General features: G+C 38.6%; 1 protein-coding gene across 4 annotated transcripts in view; it reads right to left on the bottom strand.

Moving 5' to 3' along the window:
* Positions 1-26,538, bottom strand: part of LOC127411725 (collagen alpha-1(XXI) chain-like) — a 134,571-nt gene that overhangs the window by 15,512 nt on the left and 92,521 nt on the right. For all 4 annotated transcript variants that reach the window (XM_051647435.1, XM_051647432.1, XM_051647434.1 and 1 more), the window contains 6 exons: positions 9,052-9,096; positions 8,334-8,387; positions 5,445-5,498; positions 3,424-3,477; positions 3,204-3,275; positions 926-961 (listed from right to left, as the gene is read on the bottom strand). In XM_051647435.1, the coding sequence (XP_051503395.1) occupies positions 926-961; positions 3,204-3,275; positions 3,424-3,477; positions 5,445-5,498; positions 8,334-8,387; positions 9,052-9,096 (315 nt within the window). The remainder of the gene's footprint in view (positions 1-925; positions 962-3,203; positions 3,276-3,423; positions 3,478-5,444; positions 5,499-8,333; positions 8,388-9,051; positions 9,097-26,538) is intronic.

The raw sequence follows: 26,538 nt of genomic DNA, 5'->3' as shown, positions 1-26,538 counted from the left end.
CTCTCTTCATCGATCTGCACTGGTTGCCAATGGTTGCTTGCATCACGTTCAAGGCATTGATGCTCGCTTACAGAACAACCACTGGCGCCGCACCCCCCATTTACACTCAATACTTGAAGTCTATGTGCCCTTCAGAAGTTTACAATCAGTGGGTGAGCAGGTCCTCATGGTGCCATTTCCCAGAGGCACAAAATTACATTCGAGGACTTTCAATTCCAACTGTTCCTGGCTGGTGGAACGACCTTGCCAAACCCCACCTGAGCAGCTGATTCTTTAGCTACCTTGAAGAAACATCTAAAGATGCATTTCTTTCGCAAGCACTTGACCTAAACCTACTAATGCAATAACTGTCTTCTAAACTGAAATGAAATCTAAATTCATTCTTGTATCACTGTCTCTGACCTTCCTCTCTCTTGTGCGTCTCTAAGCAATTTGCAATTTTGTATTACAGCACTTTTCTTATTACTGCCTCCTTAGGATGAATCACTTAAAGTTGTATTGCTCATTTGTAAGTCACTTTGGATAAAAGTGTCTGTTAAATGAATAAATGTAAATGTAAATATACATTTACTCCTGCATCCCAGCTCAAAATTAATGCTTTAGTGTCAGTAGCGCATTTCTATGTGATACAAATATGCAATATTAATATTTTTTACTGAATTTGCAATTCAGTTGTACTATTATTATTTATTATTGATCATATTATTATTTAAAGGCCTTAACACAAACTATCTTTGTACTGAAAAGAGCTGCATGACTTATAAAATAAAATTACAGCATACTAGTTAAGTACAACATGAGGATTGGTGAATAATGATATCATTTTCCATTTTCATTTCAAGTTTATATTTGTGATCCACATTGTTTCTGGAATAGGGAAGTTGCAAAAAGTTTTTTAGTATTCATAAATAAAAAGTGAACATACCTCTACTCCTCTTTCACCCTCATCTCCTCTTTGTCCCTGAAAGAATATTTCACAGTATGGTACATACAATGACATAAAAAAAGGCATAAATAAATGAAAACATAAACCTATAGCAAATATGCTTCCTAAATTATGTTTAAATATATATATATATATATATATATATGGTAATTGACATTAAACAGCACAGGGAGGAAAACTTCTATTGCATTGTAATTTGCATTTGCTGTAGTGACTATCTACATAGCCAGAGCATTTGAAAAAGAATTTGGGGGAAAATCCTGGGGAAATTTCTGCATGAATGTCTCAGAAAAATGTAAGTTAAAAGAATAAATAAAGTCTTTAAGTCTACCTTAAAATATTTAAAGGTGAAGTGTGTAATTTCTTCAACACTAGCAGCACCAAACATAAATAGACTATATTTTTAGTGCAGTGTTTGAAGCATGTTTAAAAAGTCATTATTTTTGTAATTTTGTTTGGTGCCGCAAGTAGCACAGAAATTCTACAACTCAACTTTAATGAAAAGGCTTAAACACTCGAGGTCATTGATGAAAAATGCATGTTAGGGGAACTGGAGCCAGAGGTTATTGAAGCTTGTGAGAACCTGAATCACCATCAGTCTACAGTGAGGCAGATACAGTAGTGTACAAATGAAAGTAACCCACTGTCTGTATCTACAAAATGATCACAAGGGATGTCGGCATGTTGTTACCAAATGTTCCAAAGTTCCATCAACCCCATTCTGCTGAGTTACTGACAAGCGCCATCTTCCATCTTTGCATCAATTTAAATGTATTTACCTTTACCTGTGGTGCTACTGATAACATTTCACACAAGCAGCCTCAGAGACACTGATTTTCATCCCATATTACCATGAAGTAATCGTGTTCACCTATCCAATCTATCCAGTCAATCTATCCAATAAATGGAAGTATTTCCGCTAAAGTCTCAGTGGCTACTCGAACGTCCGGTTAGTATTCTCCGGTTAGTGGTAATAGCAAACTCTTTCATATTTCGATTAACTTCTGATCACAACTAATTATACTATACTGTATTATAGTATTTATATATAAACTGTATATAATTATTAACTATAGTAAACATAACATTTTAGTATATTATATTAAAACATAACATTTCAGTGATGAGTTTCAGAACTTTTAAATACAGATGCCAGCCTCACAATGCATTTGAGATCATTCACAGAAATCAGTGGAAAATCTTGCAAACAGTGAGTTTAAAAAGTCATGCTGACAGCACTCATTGAAACGGTAGGCAAAGATTGATTCTGGCACTGCACCGGAATTTGTGGAGGCCACTGAGGCTAAATGCGCAGGCGACCTTGCATAGATTCTATGGCTGAGTTCAAAATTGCGTACTACCTATACTATTCGAACTACATCTGCCATATTGGTCTATGGCAGAAACAGTAAGAATAGTATGGTAGTATGCAATCTGAACTCAGCTTATTACTATCAATCTCCACTTTCACTTTCTTCTTCTTTTGTTTTTGGTGATTCACATTCTTTGTACACAGTGCCACCTACTGGGCAGGGAGGAGAATTTATAGGCTAATTAAAAAAGGACTTCAATATCGATCTGTTTCTCACCCACACCTATCATATCGCTTATGAAGATATAGATTTATACACTGGAGACTTATGGATTACTTTTATGCTGCCTTTATGTGCACAAAAATTAAATTTCCATCATGAATCAATTAAATCAAAACTGATGAAATGTGTTTTCATGAAAAGTGTTACATGTGAGGTCTTAAAATTATGCTACCACTTTACAGTCTGTGAGATTGCATTTGCATTACAGCACAGTCTTAATACTCAGTGAATAACACACATTTTCATTACCTTTAAAAAACTCAAATAAATATTTTGAATGACAGATTTTCCACATATATCACAGAGAGCAAAGCAAGTCATTAAGATTTAACACCACATTTTAAAAACTGCTGTCAATAATACATGAATGTGCCCAACCACACACATTTTCATGAATGCTTTTCTTATTTGCCAGGGAATAAATGATCATTAACTTACTTAAGTTAATAGAGCTACACTTCATACTCATCATAAAGTGGGCTTTTGCCTCCAAGTTTGACCACAAATGCAATGTCAGTGTTTTTATTTCTTATTAAATCAGAGGATATAAATGTAATTTGGGTAAAGTAACAAAATTCTTTGGTTTTCAGAAAGCTTAATAAATGTATGACAGATCCAAACCCCATATATAATGTGATGTTGGGTCTTTATTTTTTCTGTACCTTCTGTCCCTGTAATCCTGGCATTCCTGGATGTCCTGGCTGGCCATCTGCCCCAGGTTCTCCAGGTTTACCCTTTAAAACAGCACCCCATATAAAGATACATAGAGGTGTATGAAGATATATATACTGTGCACTACAGTATATTTTGCTCTTCTGGATGCAGTACATTTCCTTTCCCTTCAACAAACCAATGATGTTTAATCGGAATAGAATATTGTACCTCTTGCCCTGGAAGACCTGCTTGACCCGGCTCTCCACTTTCCCCTTTAGTGCCCTAATGATGGAAAGAGTTTATGTATCAAAGTTAATGAGGAAGTTCTTGTATTAAGTGCATATTTAATTCAACTGAATGCAAGACTGGAAGCTGTGAAGTCACTGGTGTTAGGGGTAATTTAGAGATAAACTTCCTGTTGTCTATGATCCAAATTATTTACAGACAAAACATCTCACCAGTATTATATTTGCTTACTGTAAGTTTCCATTTCACCTGGTGTTATTTCTATAATTTTATTAAACACAGATAATACTCAGTACAAAGGGTAAGTATCATATACTAAAAGTTTTAATCAATCATTTATTAAACTGAAATATCCAATTAAAAAACAGTTTAAAGTGGTTTGTTGGTCTTGGCTAATTGAATGGGTTTTAGAGGGGTTTATGCCACTTCTCGGCTGGTCAGCCTGGGAGAACTGCTAGACCAGTTTAAACTAGTTAAGACATTTAAGCTTTATTCAGCAGGGAACATCGACAACATAACATTTTCAGACTATTCTTCAGCCAATATTTCTACACTCTACTGTCATTTAATTTATGAAATATGTCCATTTTGTCTCATAAAGTCAATGAGTCATACAGAACAACGTTGTTGGCTAGCATTCTTAAGTTTGAAGGTAACCACGATAGAGACTGAAAAATCTGGAGATACTTTGTTGTCTAACACATGATTTAAAGCAGAACATGATTAAAGCATTGTAACCATTTACAGGCTGTCACATTTCTTCTGCACCACTACACATGACATGCACCAATACACATGCATGATTATATAGATAATGAAAGGTGACTGAGGAATAAAAATAAATAAATACATTACATCAGCAACCAGGGGTATACAGTTGTGGCCAAAAATATTGGCACCCTTGGTAAATATGAGCAAAGAAGGCTGCGAAATATATGTCTTTATTGTTTGTTCTTTAGATTTTTCAATCAAAATACTCACAAAAATCTAACCTTTAACTGAAGTAAACTAATAGAAAGGCGGGAAAATCTCATAATTAAAGAAATATTTTTCCCCAAAACATGTTTGCCACAATTATTGGCACCCTTAAAAATTCTTATGAGTAAAATATGTCAGAAGTATATTCCCATTCATATTTTGTATTTTTAAGTACACCTGGGTGACAAGGAACATGCAATTGTTCAGTCATGACTTCATGTTTCACAGGGGTATATATATGAGGTATCCCACAGGCCAAATTCCCATAGTCAACCATCTCAATGGTAAAGACCAAAGAATATAGTTATGATGTGCGGCAAAAGTTTGTTGAGCTTCACAAAATGGTAAGTGGCTGTAAGAAAATAGCTAAAGCATTGAAAGTGCCCATTTCCACCATCAGGGCAATAATTAAGAAGTTCCAATCAACTGGAGATGTTAAGAATCGGCCTGGAAGAGGATGTGTGTCTATATTGTCTCTACGCACAGTAAGGAGGATGGTTCAAGTGGCCAAAAATTCTCCAAGGATCACAGCTGGAGAATTAAAAAAATTAGGTGGGTCTTGGGGTCAGAAAGTCTCCAAAACTACAATCAGATGTCACCTACATCACCACAAGTTCTTTGGAAGGGTTTCAAGAAAAAAAGCCTCTGCTCTCATCCAACAACAAACTCAAGCATCTTCAGTTTGCCAGACACTACTGGAACTTCAAATGGGGCCGTGTTCTTTGGCCGTGTACTATGGTCTTGCTCTACAAGCAAGTACAACCCCCACATTATTTCTACCATGATCAATGGAAACATGGGTAAATGCGTCACACCGCAACCCTCCAATGTTCAAGCCAAATCTACGCACTTGCCTGTAACGATTGACAAAACAGCATTCTGCCTTGATCTTGACTTGGAATAGCAATACTAATCTAAAAGAGACTCTAACTCAGTAATTAATAGCTATTGTTCAATGATCTCCATGGGAGTTTAAGATTATGAATGACATCTTGTATTTAGAAGGCAAAAACATGCATTGTAACCTTTGAGCCTGGCTGTCCACTTGATCCAGGAATTCCAGGCAAACCCATCTTGCCCTGCAGAAAGACAAATACAATAATTTAGATGATTCAACTTTTTACCCTATTTACTTTCTTAATTCAATTTCCTGGTCTTATTGTGTATAATTCATCATTTCACATTATTCCAAGAGAAAAATATTTGTCGTCATAATCAAAATGTAATTTTGCAACACGCTCTACCTCTGAAACTACTTTCAGCATATCAGCAGTCCCTCTTATTTTTCAACCCCTCCCCTCCTGCAACAGCAGGAATTATGTTCAATTATGTGACTGTTTGTGACATTTTTGCAAAATATCACATGGTTCAAATGTCCACTGAGTGGCGCTAAAAGCGAGTTAGGTATTGAATGTCTCATGCGAATATGGGATGCTTGAGCATTATAAGCACTTCAGTATGGGATATTTCGCTGTCCGTTAAAATACAGGATAATAGGGTTCCCATACAGGACGTCATAATACCGCCAAAAAAAACCCTAGCAACAACAAACATTGCATATACCACCTCTCCCTTTTTTAAGCAATTAATGAAAGTGTTCATATTTGCAAACTACCCTCATGAAAAACACAATATATGGCAAAACATCCATTGCTAAACTCTCATGCATGGTGAACCGTTACAAGTTTGCGTTATTACTATGACAACTAATGTGGAATAAGGCTGTCAAATTAAAATTTGGAATTCAAGTATTCATCAAATTTAAGATAAAACGTACTTCAAATGCTAAAATTTGAATGCTGTGCATTCGAATTTTGGATGTGTGCAAAACTGACGATGACTTCAGACTGATCATATTCTTGCTCTAAAGAAGGCTAGATGCAGCGCAACAAATACAGTTTAACAAAGCGTATGTGTCTTGAGACTTGTTTTTGAATATTGAATTTCTTTTTATCTTGACATGGCATCAAAAAACACAGCGCTCCAGCAGAAGATGCTGAATAAACAATGAAACGTGCCGAAACAATCCAAGACATCTATTTTTACATAGAAAAACAATTTGAAAACTGTGGATGGATGCAAAAGTGTTCGGTGTGAACAGCCCCTTAAGTGGAGGACTTTGGCTGTTCCTTTCTTGTCAGCGTTTCTTAGGTTAAGCAATGGGTTTTAAAATGCTTTATTAGCGTTTTTTTGTTTTTGTTTTGTTTGTTTTTTTTACTTTTAAACTATCTAATTTTTTTTTTATTACTTTTATCTTATTTTATTCACTTTAGTTTAAAATGGAATGCACTTTATATATATATATATATATATATATATATATATATATATATATATATATATATAGCCAGGAATGTTCTTTGCAATAATATAAAATGTTGCAGTTTGGATTATATGTATTTGTTGTGGCCTCTTGTGGACTAAGGAAACAACGTCGATTTAAAAATCTGGTTTCTGAATTTTGGTAATATTTAAAATAAAAATTTGAATTTCGTTTTTCAGCCCTGTTGACAGCCCTAATATGGACGTGCTTGCAAAAGCGACTGCAGTCTGAACAGAACAAAATAGATCTGGCCACATATAACTTGAATTCGTATTTCGTATTTTCCTAGCAGTGTGAACTAAGCCTATGAAACCAGGGCTGGGTTTCCCGAAAACGTTGCAACTTAAGCTTTTACGATCATCTTAAAGGTATAGTTCACCCAAAAATGAAAATTCTCTCATCATAGACCTACAGAGCTGAGATATTCTTCTAAAAATCTTCATTTGTGCTCAGCAGAAAAAACAAAGTCATACACAGGGTGATTAATAAAGAGAATTTTCATTTTGGGTGAACTATCCCTTTATAAGGTCTATTGTTATTTTAAGATGGAGTGACACCTGTTTCCTAAACCAGCACTTTGATTGCTCGTCATAAAGTAGAACTTAAGTGCTTCATTAGGGGAGCTGTCCGCCCAAAGGTGCTGATCACTTTGGCCAACATTTCCAGGAGTGGAAACTGAACAGATGATACACAGAATAGGATTAAAATGACAGGCATCAGTATTGAACAAATCATAATCCAATCTAAATATTAATGTATAATCTGGTTAGAGTCTTACTGCCATTATGCAGCATGCAATTTGTGACTGCCATGTAAACAGACTAAGGGAGAGAGAGAGAGAGAGAGAGAGAGAGAAAATCGCTTATTGCACACTCTCACTCTAATCAACTTTGTTAACCATATTTTAATTATTATTTAGGCCTAATTATTTACATTTTAAACTGCAGGGCTATTGACATTATAGTACATTATGCTTATCAAAGAAAGCCAATATAACATTATATTGTATTAAGTGTCTTGTTAATTTAGACCTACTGTTTCACATTGTATGTGCAGACTGAGAATGCCTACTGATTTCAATGTGATTTTTTTCAACAGTTTTTATTCTCTGAAACAGTGTTCAATAACTTTTCAATGATCAAAATATATTAATATAATTTATTAAATGTCCTTTTGTCTCTTATGAACAGTGAAAGATGCGAGAAAGATAGGTTTAAGTTGCACTTACACAGTAATGGACTTGCAAGGGGTTCAAAACTCTCGTTAATTTTTTGAACGTTTTTAAGTACTACTTAAATAACAATGCTTTTAGGAAGCGCACCGCAGAGATTAACTACTAAGTGTTACTAACATTCTACTTACTGCTTTGGAAAACCCAGCCCAGTCAAAAAAAAAAAAAAAATAAAAAAAAATATATATATATATATATATATATATATATATATATATATATATATATATATATGTTTGTCTCTGTAATCTTTCAGCAAAATGTATTAACTTGCTTTGCCTCTGAAACTATTTTCCTTTTCGGCTGATGTCACTAATCCCTCATCCTTTACAACCCTTTAAAATATTAAGATTTACTCACAGGGTCTCCAGGTATACCTTTGGCTCCTTTTGGTCCTGGCAAACCATCTTCACCCTTTAAAGAAAACAACACATGTACATTTTCAATATGTTTGGTGTAGCCATTCTGTTGTACAGTCTAGAAAGGATTCATTTTTGATACTAGAGTCATTTTTGTATGGAAGCTAATTTCAGCCACATGGAAAAAAAAGTGCTTTGGTAAGTCATAATTATGAGATATTAATCATATTTATGCAACTAAATGATTAATTTCAAAGTCATATGAATGACATTGTCAAAATTATGAGTCAAAATTGAGATAGTAAGTTAATTATGGGATTACAAATCACAATTATGAGATAGAAAGTGAAAATTATAAAATAGAAAGTCATAATTAGATAAAACGTCAATTATATGATATAGTAAGTCATAACTATGAGAAACAATCATATTTATGAGACACAAAGTTATAATTATGATATACAAATGTAAAATTATGAGATTAAAATTAGATAAAAGGTCGCAATTATGAGATGGTAAATCATATTTATGACAGAAGAAAATCATAATTACGAGATACCAAGTCTAAATTATGAGATAAAAAACATAATTATGGTTTACCATCACATAATTTTGACTTTAAATCTAATAATTAACTTTCTCAAAATTATGATTTTAATCTTAATTGAATCTTAAACAACTGAACTAAAGTGGCCACATTAGAAAAAGGAAACTATCACCTTAATTCCTCTCAGGCCATCATTTCCAGGTATACCTGGCATGCCCTGAAAATAACAAAAACAAACTTGCCAAACTCTTGTTTAACAATGTGCACAATAGAGAAATGAGACTTATAAAATGCTTTAACAGGTTTACCACTAGAGACAGCGCTATTACACAAACAAGTACATTTTAATACCCTCTCATTGAATGTGGAGATGCTAATTGTGCCATTAGATCCATGGTACATGGTGAACACAGTGTACTGTAAGGACAGCAGATGGTTTCCTGGGCCTCTGATGAAGCTAACATGCATGAGATGTCTGGATTAATCACATATGAAATGCATCCCTGCGGGTATCCAGAAGCTTTGTCAGCCAGGGAGAGAGAGTAATAGTTTTAACAGGATGTTGTTAAATTCACATAACACTATAATATAGAGACCAGCTCCACCGGAGATACAACAGCAAACCTACACAATTAGTAGGAGGATAAAGTTTTAAATGTTAATGTACTGCAATGTTTGCCATTCCTGTTATTATAATTAAAGTGCAAATATTTAACAGTAAAATTTGTATTAAAAATAAACAGCTGTAGGGGCCATTCACAAAAAATAAGAGACCAAAACACTGTGATATTTGTTGAAGAACTGGGAGCTGTAACCTATGTGTTGGTAATTCCAAACATTAACTAGTAGGCTACTACCTTCTATTCTTGAATAGTTTTCATTGTGTACAGATTTTTTTTTCTTTTACTGTCTATTATGTAACAGCCTCATTTGTCTAATAGTATTTCCTTGGGGGAGATCAACAAAGAAGTTGGGAAAATTACACTGAGTGAGTGCATAATATGTTTTGCATGATTCTTTAAACACTGCTGTAAGACATCTACGCCCTTCATATCTACTTATCATAATAAACATTTCTGATAGTTGTATAACAACCTCTTGCAGATGAGTTTGATGGCTCAGCATTTAATGATTAAATGGCTCACCATTAAATTATAATACATTATATTAAACTGAATAAACTTTGAGTTTAAAATTTAAATAAGCCCTTAACCCAAAATATTACATTTTGTCACTTTACCGTTTGTGCTATGGACATGAATGATACCCAGTATCATGTGGCTGGTTGAGGAAAGGAGTGTTATTATTATTTTACTAAGCAATCAAACAGACAGACAATAAAACTATGATCAAACTTTGAAAATCGATAATCACGATCTTCATTTGAACTATCCCGATATCAATTGTTAAAGGAATATTTCTGCCTTTACACTTCTGTAATGTTAAACCAAACATTTAGCTCCATTCACTTCCATTGTACAGTGGCAAGAAAAAGTATGTGAACCCTTTGGAATTAGCTGGTTTTCTATATTAGTTGGTTATAAAATGTGATCTCATCTTCATCAAAGTCATAAGTATAGACAAACACATTGTGCTTAAGCTAACAACACACAAACAATTATAATCTTTAATGTCTTTATTGAACACATCCCATTAAACCTTCAGAGTGCCGTGGAAAAAGTAAGTGAACCCTAGGTTTTAATAACTTGCCGATCCTCCTTTGGCAGCAATTACCTCAACCAAGAATTTCAGGTAGCTACGGATTAGACCTGAACAAAATTCAGAAGGAATTTTGGACCATTCTTCAGCTCAGACATGTTCTTAGGATGTTTGGTGTGAATGGCTCTTTATTGGGTTAAGGTCTGGGCTCTGACTGGTGCAATCCAAAAGGTGGATTTTCTTTTTTTGAAGCCACTCTGTAGTAGATTTACTTCGATGCTGCATTACCCAACTTCAACTGAGCTTCACTCGAAGCAGCAAAGCAGCCCCAAATCATGATGCTCCCTCCACCATACTTCACTGTTGGTATGCAGTGCCCATTTTACGTCATATGTAGTACTGAGTGTTCTTCTAAAAGAATTAAACCTTAGTTTCATCAGTCAACAAAAACTTTTCTCAGTAGCGTTCTGGAGTGTCAAGGTGGTCTTTGGCAAACTTCAGGCGCACAGCAATGTTTTTGTTGAAAAGCAGCAGCTTCTTCGTGGTGTCCTGACATGGACACCAAGCCTGTTAATGTTTTCTTAAAAGCAGACTCACGAACAGAGATGTTATCCAATTCCAATGATTCCTTCAAGTCTTTAGCTGTCACTCAAAGGTTCTTTTTTACCTCATTAAGCATTCCGTGGTGTGCCCTTTGAGTCATTTTGGCTGGATGGGCACTTCTAGGGAGAGTAGCCACAATACTAAATCGTCTCCATTTATAGACAGTTTGCCTAACTGTGGACAGATGAATATCTAAACTCTTCTTTGTAAACCTTTCCAGCTTTATGCAAAGCAACAATTCTTGGTCGTAGGTCTTCTCAAATCTATTTTTTGCGAGGCATGGTCCACGTCAGCAGATGTTTCTTGTTAATAGAAAACTCAAAATGTTTGAGTGCCTTTTATTTGTCTCTAACCTACACCTCCAATCTCGTTTCATTAATTGGATGCCAGGTTTGACAACTCCTGATACTAATTAGATTTTTTGTCATCTTTAGCTTAGGGATTCAGTTACTTTTTCCAGAGCACTGTTAATTTTTTGTGGGATGTGTTCAATAAAGGCATGAAATATTATAATTGTTTGTGTGTTGTTAGCTTAAGCACATTGTGCTTTGTCTATACTTGTCACTTTAATGAAGATGAGATCAGATTTTATGAGCAATTAATGCAGAAAAAACAGCTAATACCAAAGGGTTCACACCCTTTTTCTTTTCAGTGTATATCGAAATAGAGAGCGCTTGTGAATCAGAATCAAATCAAATCTGGAAAGCCGTACTGATACCCAGCCCTAGATTAAACAGGTGAAAGAATCCCATGGATTTACATTAAATGAGGGACTTGAGCCATATCTAGGGACCAGAATATCATAGTGTGGGCTTTTTGATTTGAGCTGGTAAGCAACTACATAACAATCACCCAGAACACCCTTGCAACCACCTAGCACTGCCCTAGCAACCACAAAGAGCATCCCAGCAACATGGTTTTCAGTTTTGCACAGGCCATTAAAAAGCGCCATTAAACCTCTAGTTTTATCTTAGGCTAATGTTTGATGTATTATCTCAAGCGATTTATGCTTTAAAAAAAGAAAACAGTATATATCACAATCCCCAAAAAACAGACCAATGCACAGATTAATGGCTGTTTTTGAAGATTTTAGAAAGCATAACATTGTAGATCTTTGGAAAGTAAAGTTTAACTGCAAAACATCGCTTCCCTGCCAAAATGTTTCATTTCATCATTTTAAAGTATCTCTGTGGTCATGCACATTTCCTCTTTAAGCATTTCCTCTTACTGATAGATGTGTGCATCCATATAATCTGCAGAAAACATTTCCTGCACTTCAAACTTTTCCAGCAGCTCAAGCTCTGTTTTCTATTTTGGTATCAGTGCAAAACATGTAAATATCCGCAGCTCTCTGATTGGGTTATTCTAACAATACGTTTTATCATCTGATGCCTGTGGTGTAGTCCGCAGCTTTACCTCAGGGCTGACATTCTCGATCGATATCAAAGGGCCTTTAAACATGAAATGAACCACAAGCAACTTGGATCAGTCAGCAGCCACTAAATTATTTAATTCAGGGCTGACAATTGCGTGTATACTCCATGTGTGTAATCGCAAGTGCATACAGGAACAAGTAATTCAATTGTCAATAAAATGGTCAGTGATACAACGCTCATTTTTATGTCAGGATTATATATATATATAGGGCTGTATTTGACTCTAATCACAGCCCAAAGGACATACAAATGGGATTTGACATGCATTCCAAAACTGCAACATTTTACGAGTCATCCCAAGTAGGGTTTAAACAAGTACCCTTCTGATCTCGCAGTCACAGCGCATAATGTTGATTATCTCCTAACATGGCCACATGTCAAGGTCTGGGTAGATTAGATGGTAAGCGAACAATCAGTTCTCGTAGTCAATGTGTTGAATGCAGGAGAAATGGGCAGGAGTAAAGACCTGAGCGAATTTGACAAGGGCCAAATTGTTATGGCCAGAAGACTGGGTCAGAGCATCTCTGAAACGGCAAGGCTTGTGGGGTGCTCCTGGTCAGCAGTGGTGAGCACCTACTGACAGTGGTCTGAGGAGGGACAAACCACAAACCGGCGACAGGGTGTTGAGCGCCCAAGGCTCATTGATGCGAGAGGGCAGTGAAGGCTATACCGTCTAGTCTGAACCGACAGAAGATCTACTGTAGCACAAGTCACCAAAATTTTTTAATGATGGTTACGGGAGGAATGTGTCACAACACCCAGTGCACTGCACCTTGCTGCATATGGGGTTGCGTAACTGCAGACTGGTTAGAGTTCCCATGATGACCCCTGCCCACCGCCAAAAGCGCCTACAATGGGCAGGCGAGCATTGGAACTGGACCTTGGAGCAGTGGAAGAAGGTCGCCTGGTCCGATGTGTCCCGTTTTCTTTTATATTATGTGGACGGCCGTGTACGTGTGCACCGTTTACCTGGGAAAGTGATGGCACCAGGATGCACTGTGGAAAGACGACAAGCCAGTGGAGGGAATGTGATGCTCTGGGCAATGTTCTGCTGGAAACCCTGGGTCCAGCCATCCATGTGGACGTCAATTTGACATATGCCAACTACATAAACAACATTGCAGACCAGGTACACCCCTTCATGGCAATAGTATTCCCTGATGGCAGTGGCTTCTTTCAGCAGGATAATGTGCCCTGCCACACTGCACACATTGTTCGGGAATGGTTTGAGGAACATGATGAAGAGTTCAATCCAACTGAGCATCTGTGGGATGCGCTGGACCAAAAAGTCCGATCCACAGCAGCTCCACCTCACAACTTACAGGACTTAAAGGATCTGCTGCTAATGTCTTGGTGCCAGATACCACAGGACACCTTCAGGGGACTTGTAGAGTCCACGCCTCGGCAGGTCGGCCCTGTTTTGGTGGCACGCGGAGGACCAACAGCATATAAAAATTCAGATAATAACAGATAATAACAGATATTAAAATTCCATATAAATGCTTTTATTGCTTAAATCATTTTTAAATAATTGGGCCTAAAGTCATTCCTTTGGTTTCTTCTTATTCCTTGGGTCATGCAGAATCCAGTGAAACCCTTATCTGTCTGGGTTAGCCATATTACCACCCCCCCAACACACACACACACAAACATTTTGAATTTGAATTTCCACCATTTTAAATGTTTGAAGCAAAAACAGTTTTTCTGCTACCCCCTGTACTCATTTCGTCCAGTCAAAGCAGGCACTATCACCAAACTTGCAGTATACCCCTAGATCATGGTCCTAAAGAAGCATACCAAGTGTTATTTCAATAGATCCAAATCATTGCCAAGATACAGCCTTTCATCCTGTTTTACATAAACATTGTTAACTTGGCATTGGTGTAACTTTTCATTCAGCAGAAAATCTAAATTATTCTCAGTCGTTTCTGTGCAGCTTTGTCTAAAGATCACCTGAGACATTTTTTTGTGCAAATCGCACTAAGTGAAAAAAACAAAACGATAAAACAATGATAAAACAACAATAAAAACAATTTACTTTTTTGGACAAAATGTTCAAAAGTTATAAGCAAAAGAAATCAGAATTTTTGAACTGGTGGTGGTGCTGTAGAGCCTAGAGACTCTGAACATTGTCAGGAGCCTATTTATGTCCACCCCTATCAGTGTTCCAAATGTAATAATTTATCTATGTACAGTTCATAGGACTGCCATAGACTCTCATTGGGGAGTAAAACAATTTCAAGAACAAAAACAACAAGGGCTAAAGTATCTAAATTGGCCCCTAAGTACAGTTCATAATGTACAGCCAATGACTTGAATACACCTCATCTACGATTAACATGTTTTCACATTTCTTTTTGATATTTTTGTGGGGAATAATTTCAGAATTGTATAACTGCAAAAAGATTTTTGTTTTATTATTATTATTATTTTTACATGAAATCAATATGAATACAAAGATTACATTTCTATTACCAACAACAACAAATATTTTAAACTAGATTTTTTTCTTTTCCTCTTCTTTGACACCCTTATTTGTCATTGACCCAAAAGTTCTTTTCTTTTTAAGCAGAAAGCCATATCTTGGCACAAACCACATGTCAGCATGTTCCAACTAGGCAATTTACCAAATATCATTTAGTAATCAAAAATCTTGTAAAGAACAGTACCACATTGTGTTCTCTTTTTTTTTTTTTTTTTTACATTTTTAACACAAGTGTTATTCTGATTATGGAAATGTCTCTCTCTGTATACTATATATTCAGTGCTGTAGGTCTGTGAGAAAGTGAGAAACAGCTGTCTGGATTTCATGTGCCAGGAGTTGTGCCCCCTGAAAACTGGAGCCAAACAAGAATCAATGCATAAGCATTTTACGCAGCTGTTGCCAAGTTCAATGTTTAGAGGTCAGTGCCGCATATGTTGATGCTTTTAATTGATATTGGCAGACACTTCTTGATCAGGGCCTAGAACATGATCCACAGAGGGAATATACAGTATGTTATAAGTACATAGATTATTTGTAGTTTACAGACTAATGGTAGTAATCATATATATAGCCTCCTGAGAGGATAAATACAAAAGTGATGGTCGGTCCAGTGGTCTGTGAATAACCTCAATTGTAAACAAAGACTTTACATCCCACAAAGCCGCCTTGAAATAGCTTTTTGTTGCATTTTTCATTAAAAGCAGAAGCAGATGTTTGGTCTGGTTTTGCTCTGCAGGGACCAGTAAAAGAACATGGAAACTTTTCTTAGATTTGAGGACATTAATTCGAACGTCATTGAAAATGATCTTGGAAAAGAACAGAACAAGAGGTTAAAACTAAACTTGGCTATCATGTTTTGCAAATTCAGTTTAGATCTTACATTTCTTGCTTTTGAGGATTGTGCAGCATGGTCCAAGGTTATAGTTTTGAAAATGTCTCTAGTTTATTGATAATAAAGAGTTTTTATTTTGTTGTATCTTTGGGAAATTACTAGTTTTAGTTTCCTTGCCATTTCATTTCAGCATAAGTTTTAGTAAACACAAATCATTTCATCTAAGACAATAAACATGACACTTTATCTTCAGATGCAATAAGCAAACTGTGATTAATTGTTTAACATGTCAATCAGATGTCACTTCTTATCTAATTGGGTTTTTAACAGAATACACCAAAAGTCTAAAATCAGGCCTGGGAGATTAATTACATCAGACTATTCATTTTTGTTTTTAGTTTTTCACAATAGTTTTTGTTAAAAATACAGCCCTCTACATTGCGAGTAAATCACTCGCATATGAGAGTAAATTTCGAAAATATGTATGTTATTAGCCACTGGCAAGTAAATATTAACATTTCACTCACCAGTGATTGAGTTGTGTAGTGTCGAAGCACCGAGACCATTTTACTGAATAAAAAGCAGTTGATTAAGGAGCCGGATTCAGCCTCCTCTTTCCCTGCATGCATGAGCGCTCAGGAAAACGCATTTGTGTCTCATTCAGTTGAACTCCGAGCATCTCATGAAACCCCACCGTGGACGTCACCCACAGCTCTCTTAAGATCACGTGAAGATGTACCGCTTCTCAAGCACTCTGATGTGCGCACTAACTATAGAGGCTCACGCCAAATTCCCCTGAAAATATAAACGAGGTATAAACTTATTCATTTTATAATGAATGCAAAGTGCTCCGGTTTTACGACAAATTTAACGGCCATGTAATGGCAAATGTCCATTGTCACTGCAGGTTCATTCACGAAGTGTTAATGACACACAGTGACTACTTTATTTCTGTGGAGTTTATAAAATGCAAGAAATAGAATTTCAAAGTCTTCCTTCATGAGAAATAAGGGCTTGAGTGTTAATCGGGGAGCCTTAAAATAATATGTGAAAGTGAAGAATTTAAAGCAGAAATATTTTACTACTGTATAATACAACATAATAATATAATATAATATAATATAATATAATATAATATAATATAATATATCTATCACTGACGTGCACAGAACGGGGGTAGCAAGGGTGCCAGCCCTTGCCCATTTCGTTCACAAATCTAAAGGTGCCCTTTTGGTCGCCCAGAAAAAGGGCAGAAATTTTAATAATTAAATTAAAATAGTTAAATAAAACTTAATTAAAATCTCATCATAACCTCACAATAACAGTAATAATGTGTTATTATAAGATTTCTTTGTAAACCGCAGGCATATTAAAGAAAATTAAATGGAGGTGCATTTAAGAGCACGCGCTACAGCAGACTGGGGGCGGATTCCAATCGCAAGTGATCTTCTCTATGCCCTATACTCACTATGAACTGCAGAGCCCTTGAAGTGGGTACTCTGAAGGAAATATGGCATTACTGTATGAATGTACCCTTCACTAACAGTCTTGTGGAAGGGCCCTCTGAGAAAAGATTAATTTTCTCACTTCTGTTTTGAATGAGCATTCGAGTGGCATTCCATCCCGCAGCAGCGCCCTTCAAGGAAGCAAAAAATGCAGTTTTGAATTCGCCCCTGTAGCGAAGATGCCGGGGCAGTAGTGTTAAGATCCATGTGCAGTTTAATAAAAGTATGAACAGTACAACAAAGCAGCAAACAAAAGGATATACGTCAAAACAGGCAAGGGTTCGGTAAACAGGAGACAGTCCAAGAAATGCAAACCAAGTGAATCCGAGAGACAGAGGGGTAATCCAGTAAACAGGCAATAGGTCCAAAAACTCACAAGCAGGCAGGGAAATACAATCAACAGGCAGGAGTCAAAAACACAGGAAAAGCAGGAATGGTAATAACGCTCAGAACTGCAGACTAGGCAGAACAAGACTTTGCAATGAATGCATGTAAACAGGGAACTTAAATAGACAGAGATGATATGAAACAGGTGAGTGAGTAATCAGTCTGAGCGGAGGATTATGGGAAATGTAGTTCGTGAGTAGCAGTTAGAATTCTGGAGATGGCGACTTCTGACCAGGAGAGGCAGCAGGCGCTGCAGGTGTAACAGAGCCCCCCCTCCCCCCGTGAGCGGCTCCTGACGCGAGGAGGTTGTCTGCATTGTGGTCTACCATGACCTCTGGGAGCGGGACGATTAGGGAAATTGTGGTGGAATTCAGAGATGAGAGCAGGGTCCAGAATGTCCTCAGAGTTGGTCCAGGAATGCTCCTCAGGGCCGTAGCCCTCCCAGTCAACCAAGTATTGGAGAGTCCAACCCCGGCATCAAGAGTCCAGGAGTCTGTGTACCCAAAAAGCCTCCTCTCCATCAATGAGGAATGGAAGGGGTCTCTGGGGGTCTTGAGAGCCCTCCTCTCTCGGAGGCACCACAGGTTTGAGCAAGGAGACATGAAAGGTGGAGGAAACACGGTAATTAGCAGGGAGTTGAAGCTTGAAGGAGACAGGATTGATTTGACGAATGATTTTGAATGGGCCAACATACCTGGGACTTAGTTTCTTGCATGGGAGCCAAAGACAAAGATCTCGGGTTGACAGCCAAACCCACTGCTCTGGTGCATAGTTGGGGCCAGGCCGCCGATGGAGACTGCCCTGCCCCCTCTGTCGGCGAATAGCATGTTGTAAGTGGACGTGAGCTTGATCCCAGATAGCCTCACTGCACCACATCCAGTCGTTGACTGCAGGTACATTGGACAGTTCCCCGGACCAAGGGAAGAGTGGGGGTTGAAAAATAGGATGCACTTGAAAGGAGTGGTTCCAGTGGCTGGTTTGAACAGGGAGATTTGAGCATATACGGCCCAGGGAATGAAGCGGCTCCAGTCGTGCTGATTCATTTGGCAGTAAGCCCGGAGGAATTTACCTAGGTCTTGGTTAAGGCATTCAGCTTGTCCATTAGATTGGGGGTGATATCCATAGGTTAGACTCACATTGATGTTGTGCAATTTGAAGAATGCAGACCAGACTCGGGAGGTGAATTGAGGACCACGGTCGGAGACAAAGTCTTCTGGTAGGCCATAGAAGTGGAAGACATACTGGAACAGGTTCTCAGAACATTCCATAGATGAGGGAAGCTTGGGCAGAGGGATGAATCTACAAGCTTTAGTAAAACGATCCACCACAGTTAAGATGGTATTGAAACCCTGGGAGACGAAATCCACTGCGATATGAGACCAAGGACGCCGAGGGGCAGGCAGAGGCTGAAGGAGACCAGATGGGAGCTGTCCAACAGATTTAGAGGTGGCACAAAAATTGCAGTTTTTAACATAGTCAGCAACCTCTGTCGCTAGGTTCTCCCACCAAAACCGGTTTTGCACTAACCTGCAAGTAGCTTGTGCGCCTGGATGCCCGGAGCAGGCTGAGTCATTAACCCACTGAAGAACTCTGTTGCGTAGGATCTGGGAACAAAGACTTTATCAGGAGGGCAGTCAGTGGGACTGGGTTCTTGATTCTGATCTTGGGTGATGTCGGCCATTATGTCCCATTGTACGGGAGTGACAATGAGGGTTGGTGGGATTATCTGTGTCACGGGGTTGTTGCAGTTAGTGGAACTATAAATGCGGGACAGGGCATCTGCTTTGGTGTTCTTGGAGCCAGGTCGAAAGGTAATGGTGAAATCAAATCTGGAGAAAAACAGGAACCATCGGGCTTGATGGGAATTTAGTCGTTTAGCCGACTGAATGTACTCCAGGTTGTGATGATCCGTGATGACCAGGAAAGGATGATGAGCTCCCTCTAATCAATGTCTCCACTCCTTGAAGGCCACTTTCATGGCCAAAAGTTCATGGTTGCCAACATCATAATTTCTCTCAGCAGCTGACAACTTGCATGAGTAGAAGGCACAGGGATGGAGTTTGGCGGGAGATCCTTGTCGTTGAGAGAGTACTGCACCAACTCCCGAATCAGAGGCGTCCACTTCCATCATGAAGGGTCGAGTGGGGTCTGGATGATGGAGAATGGGTGCAGTCGTAAAGCGTTGTTTATAATCATTGAAGGCTTGTCAAGCAAAAGGTGTCCAGATTAGTTTCAGAGCTTTTCCACGGAGCAACGAGGTGAGTGGAGCAGCAACCGAGCGGAAACCTTGGATGAAACATTTATAAAAGTTGGCAAAACCAAGGAAGAGCTGTAGTTCCTTGACAGACACAGGTAGTGGCCACTGCAGCACGGCTTGCACTTTAGCAGAGTCCATGGTGACCCCCTTGGGGGAGATGACTTACCCCAGGAAAGAGATGGTTGTTTGGTGAAACTCACATTTCTCCATCTTGGCATACAGTTGATGTTGAACAAGGTAGTTAAGTACCACTCTGATGTGTTGAACATGTTCATCAAGGGAAGAAGAGTATATCAGAATGTCATCGATGTAGACAATAACCCATTTACCAAAAAGATCGCGAAAAATGTACATTGGCTTGAAAGACAGATGGACTGTTGGAAAGTCTGAATGGCATCACCTGGTATTCGTTGTTGCCAGTGTGTGTAGAAAAGGCAGTCTTCCATTCATCCCCCTCCCGAATGCGGATTAAGTCGTAGGCATTACGAAGATCCAGTTTGGTGAAGATCTTGGCACATCGTAACTGCTCTAATGCTGCTGGTACCAGGGGGAGAGGATAGCAATATTTGATGGTGACTGTGTTCAGACCTCGGTAGTCAATGCATGGACAAAGACCCCCATCCTTCTTTCCTACGAAGAAGAAACCAGCAGAAGCAGGAGAAGTGGATGGTCGAATGAACCCTCTTTCCAAGGACTCCAATATGTACTCTTCCATAGCTTTAGTTTCTGGTTCTGATAAGGGGTAAATTTGTCCACGTGGAGGAGAGGCGCCCGGCAGAAAGTCAATGGCACAGTCACATGAACGGTGTGGAGGAAGTTGCGTAGCCTTAAATTTGCTGAATGCCTCCTGGAGATACGAATAACCGTGTGGTAGATTCGACGTCTCCCTCTCAGTGAGAATAGTTGTGGTGCTTACAGGAGGAAGAGAGATGGGTTCAGGAATTTTGATGCAAGACTGGAAACAGGAAGTACTCCAACGAGTGATTTGTCCATCTCTCCATGAGATCTCAGGGTTGTGGTGTCTCAGCTATGGCAGGCCAAGGACAATCAAGTCCTTAGGAGAATGAGTGACTAGAAACTGAATCTCCTCATAATGAAGAAGGCCCACTTGAAAACAAATGGGTTGAGTAATTTGCTGAATCTTGCCAGTTCCCAGAGGTCAACCGTCTAGCGCTGATACATGTAAAGGAGGGACACAGGGGACAAAAGACAGATTTAGATTCATGGTGAGACCCAGGTCAATAAAGTTACCTGCAGCCCCAGAATCTAAAATGGCAGATACATGATGTTCCTTTTCTAGAACCAACTGGCTGGTGTTTTTATGGACATTTTCAACCTTTCCCTCTCCTTGTCTGTTGACATGCTTTAAAAAGTCCACCATTGTGCCTGTATCAAAGCAATCCAAAATCACTTGCTTAAATGACTGGCGTCCTGTTGCTCTGACCCCCATCATCAGCAAATGCTTTGAGAGACTAATCAGAGATTACATCTGCTCTGTGCTGCCTCCATCACTGGACCCATTGCAGTTTGCTTACCGCAACAATCGCTCCACTGATGATGCCATTGCATCTAATGTACACACTGCTCTCTCCCACCTGGAAAAAAGAAACACTTTTGTGAGAATGCTGTTTGTAGACTACAGCTCAGCATTCAACACCATAGTGCCCTCCAAGCTTTATGTGAAACTCCGGGCTCTGTGCTTAAACAGCTTGCTTGCAGCCGGATTCTGGACTTCCTTTCAAGCAGACACCAGGTGGTAAGAATGGGCTGCAACATCTCCTCATCACTGACCCTCAACATTGGAGCCCCGCAGGGTTGTGTTCTCAGCCCACTCCTGTATTCCCTGTACACACATGACTGTGTGGCAACACATAGCTCCAATGCCATCATGAAGTTTGCTGATGATACGACGGTGGTAGGTCTGATCACTGACATTGATGAAACGGCCTACTGAGAGGAGGTGCACACTCTGACATGCAGGTGTCAGGAGCACAACATCTCCCTCAATGTCAGCAAGACAAAGGAGCTTGTGGTGGACTTCAGGAGAAAAGACAGAGAACACAGTCCCATCACCATCAATGGAGCACCGGTGGAGAGAGTCAGCAGCTTCAAGTTCCTGGATGTACACATCACTGAGGAACTCACATGGTCCGTCCACACTGAGGCCGTGTGAAGAAGGCTCATCAGCGCCTCTTTTTCATGAGATGGCTGAGGAAGTTTGGAATGAACCGCCACATCCTCGCACGGTTCTACACCAGCAATGTAGAGAGCATCCTGACTGGCTGCATCACTGCCTGGTACGGCAATAGCACCGCCCACAACCTCAAAGCCCTGCAAAGGGTGGTGCGAACTGCCAGACACATTATCGGATGTGAGCTTCCCTCCCTCCAGGACATATATACCAGGCGGTGTGCGAAAAAAACTCAGAGGATCACCAGAGACTCTAGCCACCCAAGCCATGGGCTGCTCTCACTGCTACCATCAGACAGGCAGTATCGAAGCACCAGGACCCGCACCAGCCAACTTCATGACAGCTTCTTCCCCCAAGCAATCAGACTTCTGAACTCTTGATCTCTCACGATCAATATACATCAGCACTGCACTTTATTAATCTTATTATCTCACACTGGACTGTCTTAAATTATATTCTCTCTTAACAACACACTGGCAACTGACTATCAACCAACAGCCTGAATGTCAGTACAGTACAATACAACCTACTGTATATTTTATATATACTATATATTCTATTTTTATTGTATAATGTGTATTCTATATTTTATGTGTATTCTATATTGTGTGTATTGTATACTGTACAATATTCTATATTGGATGTATTGTATACTGTATATTGTATATTATTATCTGTATATTGTGTTGTGTGTAATTATGTGTATATTAGATATGTACATTGTGATGTGTAAATCTGTTTATTGTAAACTGGTTTATTGTATATGTCTCATCTATGTCTCATCACTGTCATGACTGCTATGTTGCTCGGAACTGCACCCAAGACTTTCACCCACTATTGCACTTGTGTATATGGTTGTGTGACAATAAAAGTGAAGTGAAGTGACCTTCGCACCGCGCACCACGTTAGCAGCGTAATGCAATGGTACTGAATGATTGATCGTGTTCATATTTCATGATACTGTCATGATACTCCAAAGTACTTTAAAAAAACACCAGTGTTTTACAATGACACATGTCAAAAACATGGGGTTATCACAGACCATGTCTGAAAATAAATAAATAAACAAGTGTATTACCACGGTGCTTTTTGTGAGAAATATAACAGAACAGGCTATTATTTGTGATAAAGGAAACATTTATTAAATGATGTACAGTATATACTGTATATACAAGAAAATGGTTAAATACTCAAAAAGCAAAGAAATTAGTTAAGTATTTATAATTACTACTCATTAAAAAAATTAACTAAATAATTTATCCTTCTGCCCCTGTCCCTGCTAAGATCTGTGCACGTCACTGACAGCTATATAGGTTAGCTGCATTACAAAACAAACAAAAGAAGAAGAAAAAAAAAACAGTGTGAAAAAGTAAAAACAAAACATATATACACAGAATCAATATTAACCCCCACCATTACCCCTCCCAATCCCCCACCCTGGCCCCAACAACATCCCAGTGGTCGCAAATTATATAGACACACACACACACAAAAAATAAATAAATAAATAAACAAACAAAAAATAAAATAATAATAATCACCCATCCATAAATGACATATACCTGCCCCATTTCTCAATGAACCCGTTGTACTTCCCCATTCTTCTAAACGACCCTTCCTCAAAGGCCGCCACCCTTCCCATCTCTGAGCACCACTCCTGAAAGGAAGGTGCTCCAGCCGACCTCCAGCCCCTTAAAATTATCTGCCTGGCAATCATGACACTGGTTAAGACCCAACTCTATATGTGTCTATTTTCAATGTCGATGACCGCTCCATCGCCGAAAATACAGAGTCTGGGGCAAAATTATACCCAAGTGCCTAATACATCGCACACCAGACTCTGAACCTTCAACCACAACTCCTGGATCTCAACACACCGCCAAAAGACATGGGTTATGTCTCTATCCTTTGAATGGCATCACCAGCAGGTGGGTGTGTCTTTAAGACCAAGCCTATACAATCTAGAGGGGGTCCAATAGAACCGTTGTAAAATCTTAAATTGCATAAGGTGCACCACTCTAGATGCAGTCTTGGCATTTTTTAGAATCCTAGCCCACTCTTCCTCCTCAAATTCCAAGTTTAAATCTTTCTCCCATAATCTCTTGAGAGTGGTCGAGGTTCCATCCCCCAGACTCTGAATTAACAGGGAGTAATACACTGATGCCTCATGATCTTTTCCAAAAGCAGTAATCACCACTCTCATAGTATCTGCCACTTTAGGGGGGTGTATGCTATTCCCAAATATAGTACAGAGCAAGTGGTACAGCTATAGATACCTAAAAAACTGAGATCTGGGGATCCTAAAATGTTGAACCAAATTTTCAAAGGATCTCAACACACTACTCTCATATAGGTCACTGAGTGTAGTAACCCCCCTCACAATCCACTCTGACCAGCAGAAAGGGGACTTACTAATACGTAGTTTAGGATTCAGCCATAAGCTCGAGGCAACATTTAGATAAATATCCAAATTAAACACTCTGGACACTTTTGACCATCCTGAGTGCAAATGTGAGATAACAGGGTGTAATTTAACTTTGGTTAGATTGATAGAAAGGCTTTGCAATGGCAAAAAAGGGGCAATAACTTCCTGTTCAATACAAAACCAGGGAGGGGCTTTTTCAGGTGGAAGCAACCAATGTGCCAAATGTCTGAGACCGAACGCATAATAATAAAACAAAATCTTGGGTAAGCCTAGCCCACCTTTGTCAATCAGCCTATGCAGTTTACTGAAATGTAATCTGGGATGCTTACCATTCCAAATGAAAGACTTTGCTATGCTCTCAAATTGCTTGAAATAAGAGCATCTATAGGGAGTGACTGTAGCAGATAGTTTTAATAAAATTAACCTTCCCAATCATCGATAAATGTAATGAAGCCCACCTGCCCACATCGCTCGAAAATCTTTTTATTAAAGGGTCAAAATTAGAATAACTTTTATATCTATATATCATGAGGGGTGCCAGCAGCTTGGAATTTCACCATATCTCGGCCTTCTTCATGCTCAGGAATTCCAACAATTCGGACGTTGTCTCACCGATTACGATTCTCCAAATCCTCCAGTTTTTCCCGAATGCGTTCCAAGTCTGTCTTGGTTGCTAGCGGATTAGCAGCTAATTCCCTCTCTGATGACTCAAGATAATCGATCCACCTCTCAACGTCCGACAATCTTGTAACCAACTCAGAGAATTTTGCCTCCATCGCCGTAATCGATCAACGTATTACAGCGAGATTCTCCAGGTCAGCAACAACCTTCGTAAGCATCACAGACATGCTCGCCAGTTGCCGCTGGATTTCTCCCACCGCACCGTCCAAACCAAGTCCCTGGTCTGCGGGCCTGTCTGAGGTATCAGCTTAAGCATGTAGGTGTCTTTTAATATCTACAGGGCCTGAGGATTTTGAATTCTTTGCCATGTTGAATTCATAGAACAGTTATGTAGCAGGGTGTATTGAATCTCACCGGTTTATGACATAAAAATAATTAAAAACTAGCAAAGTGCACAGAGCTCGCTATTTACACATCCGAGCCTTGCATGGCGCCATGTGACTCCCCATCAGCTTTATTTTGATGGGCTAAAATATTTTTCGCAAAAAATCCTTGGATGGAAACGTAGTTAATGACGAGCTATCAATGGTTTAACCTGTGGTAATTCTTGCAACAGTAAAAGTACCTCCATGAATTATGGACCAAGCTATCAGTTTCCCTACTTTGTAAAATCTGTTCTGTTCTAATGCTCTCTAATTGTAGGGGGAAAATCTGGTTTTGTTTGCCTTCAAAAGTTCCAAGAAATAACTTAAATCAACACGTTAAACATAAAAAAACCAACATTTCTATTACAAGCACATTCCCAACTTACATAAATTATGTGATCAAACATTCCAATATGTATTATTATGTATACTGTAGTTATTTCTATTAAATGCAACATTTAAGTTATTTTAATAAACTATTCATATTTAAATTTTGTGTCTCTTATTAAATCATACTTATATTTAAATTTATTAAAAATTATAATGTTTATGAAAAAAAAAAAAAACGGATTTGATGAGATATAAGGCCCACAGTACTAAGTTGTCAGGGGAGCCCAAAAATCCCAACGGTGCCCCTGGTCACTCATTCAATGTGAAGCATACAGCACATGCAGACTATATACTTAAGATTAATTAATTGCAGCATTTGGACTTAAAAAAACATACTGGGCCATATACATAACCGCAAGGTGTGAAGCTACCATCAAAAACACATGGAAACTGAAAATACTTAATAAAAATAAAATAAAACCTTGATTCAACAAAACACGTGA

Source organism: Myxocyprinus asiaticus, chromosome 21 (assembly GCF_019703515.2).
Source record: "Myxocyprinus asiaticus isolate MX2 ecotype Aquarium Trade chromosome 21, UBuf_Myxa_2, whole genome shotgun sequence".
In the NCBI taxonomy this organism is placed as follows: domain Eukaryota; kingdom Metazoa; phylum Chordata; class Actinopteri; order Cypriniformes; family Catostomidae; genus Myxocyprinus; species Myxocyprinus asiaticus.
This window is presented reverse-complemented; position numbering and strand designations above follow the sequence as displayed.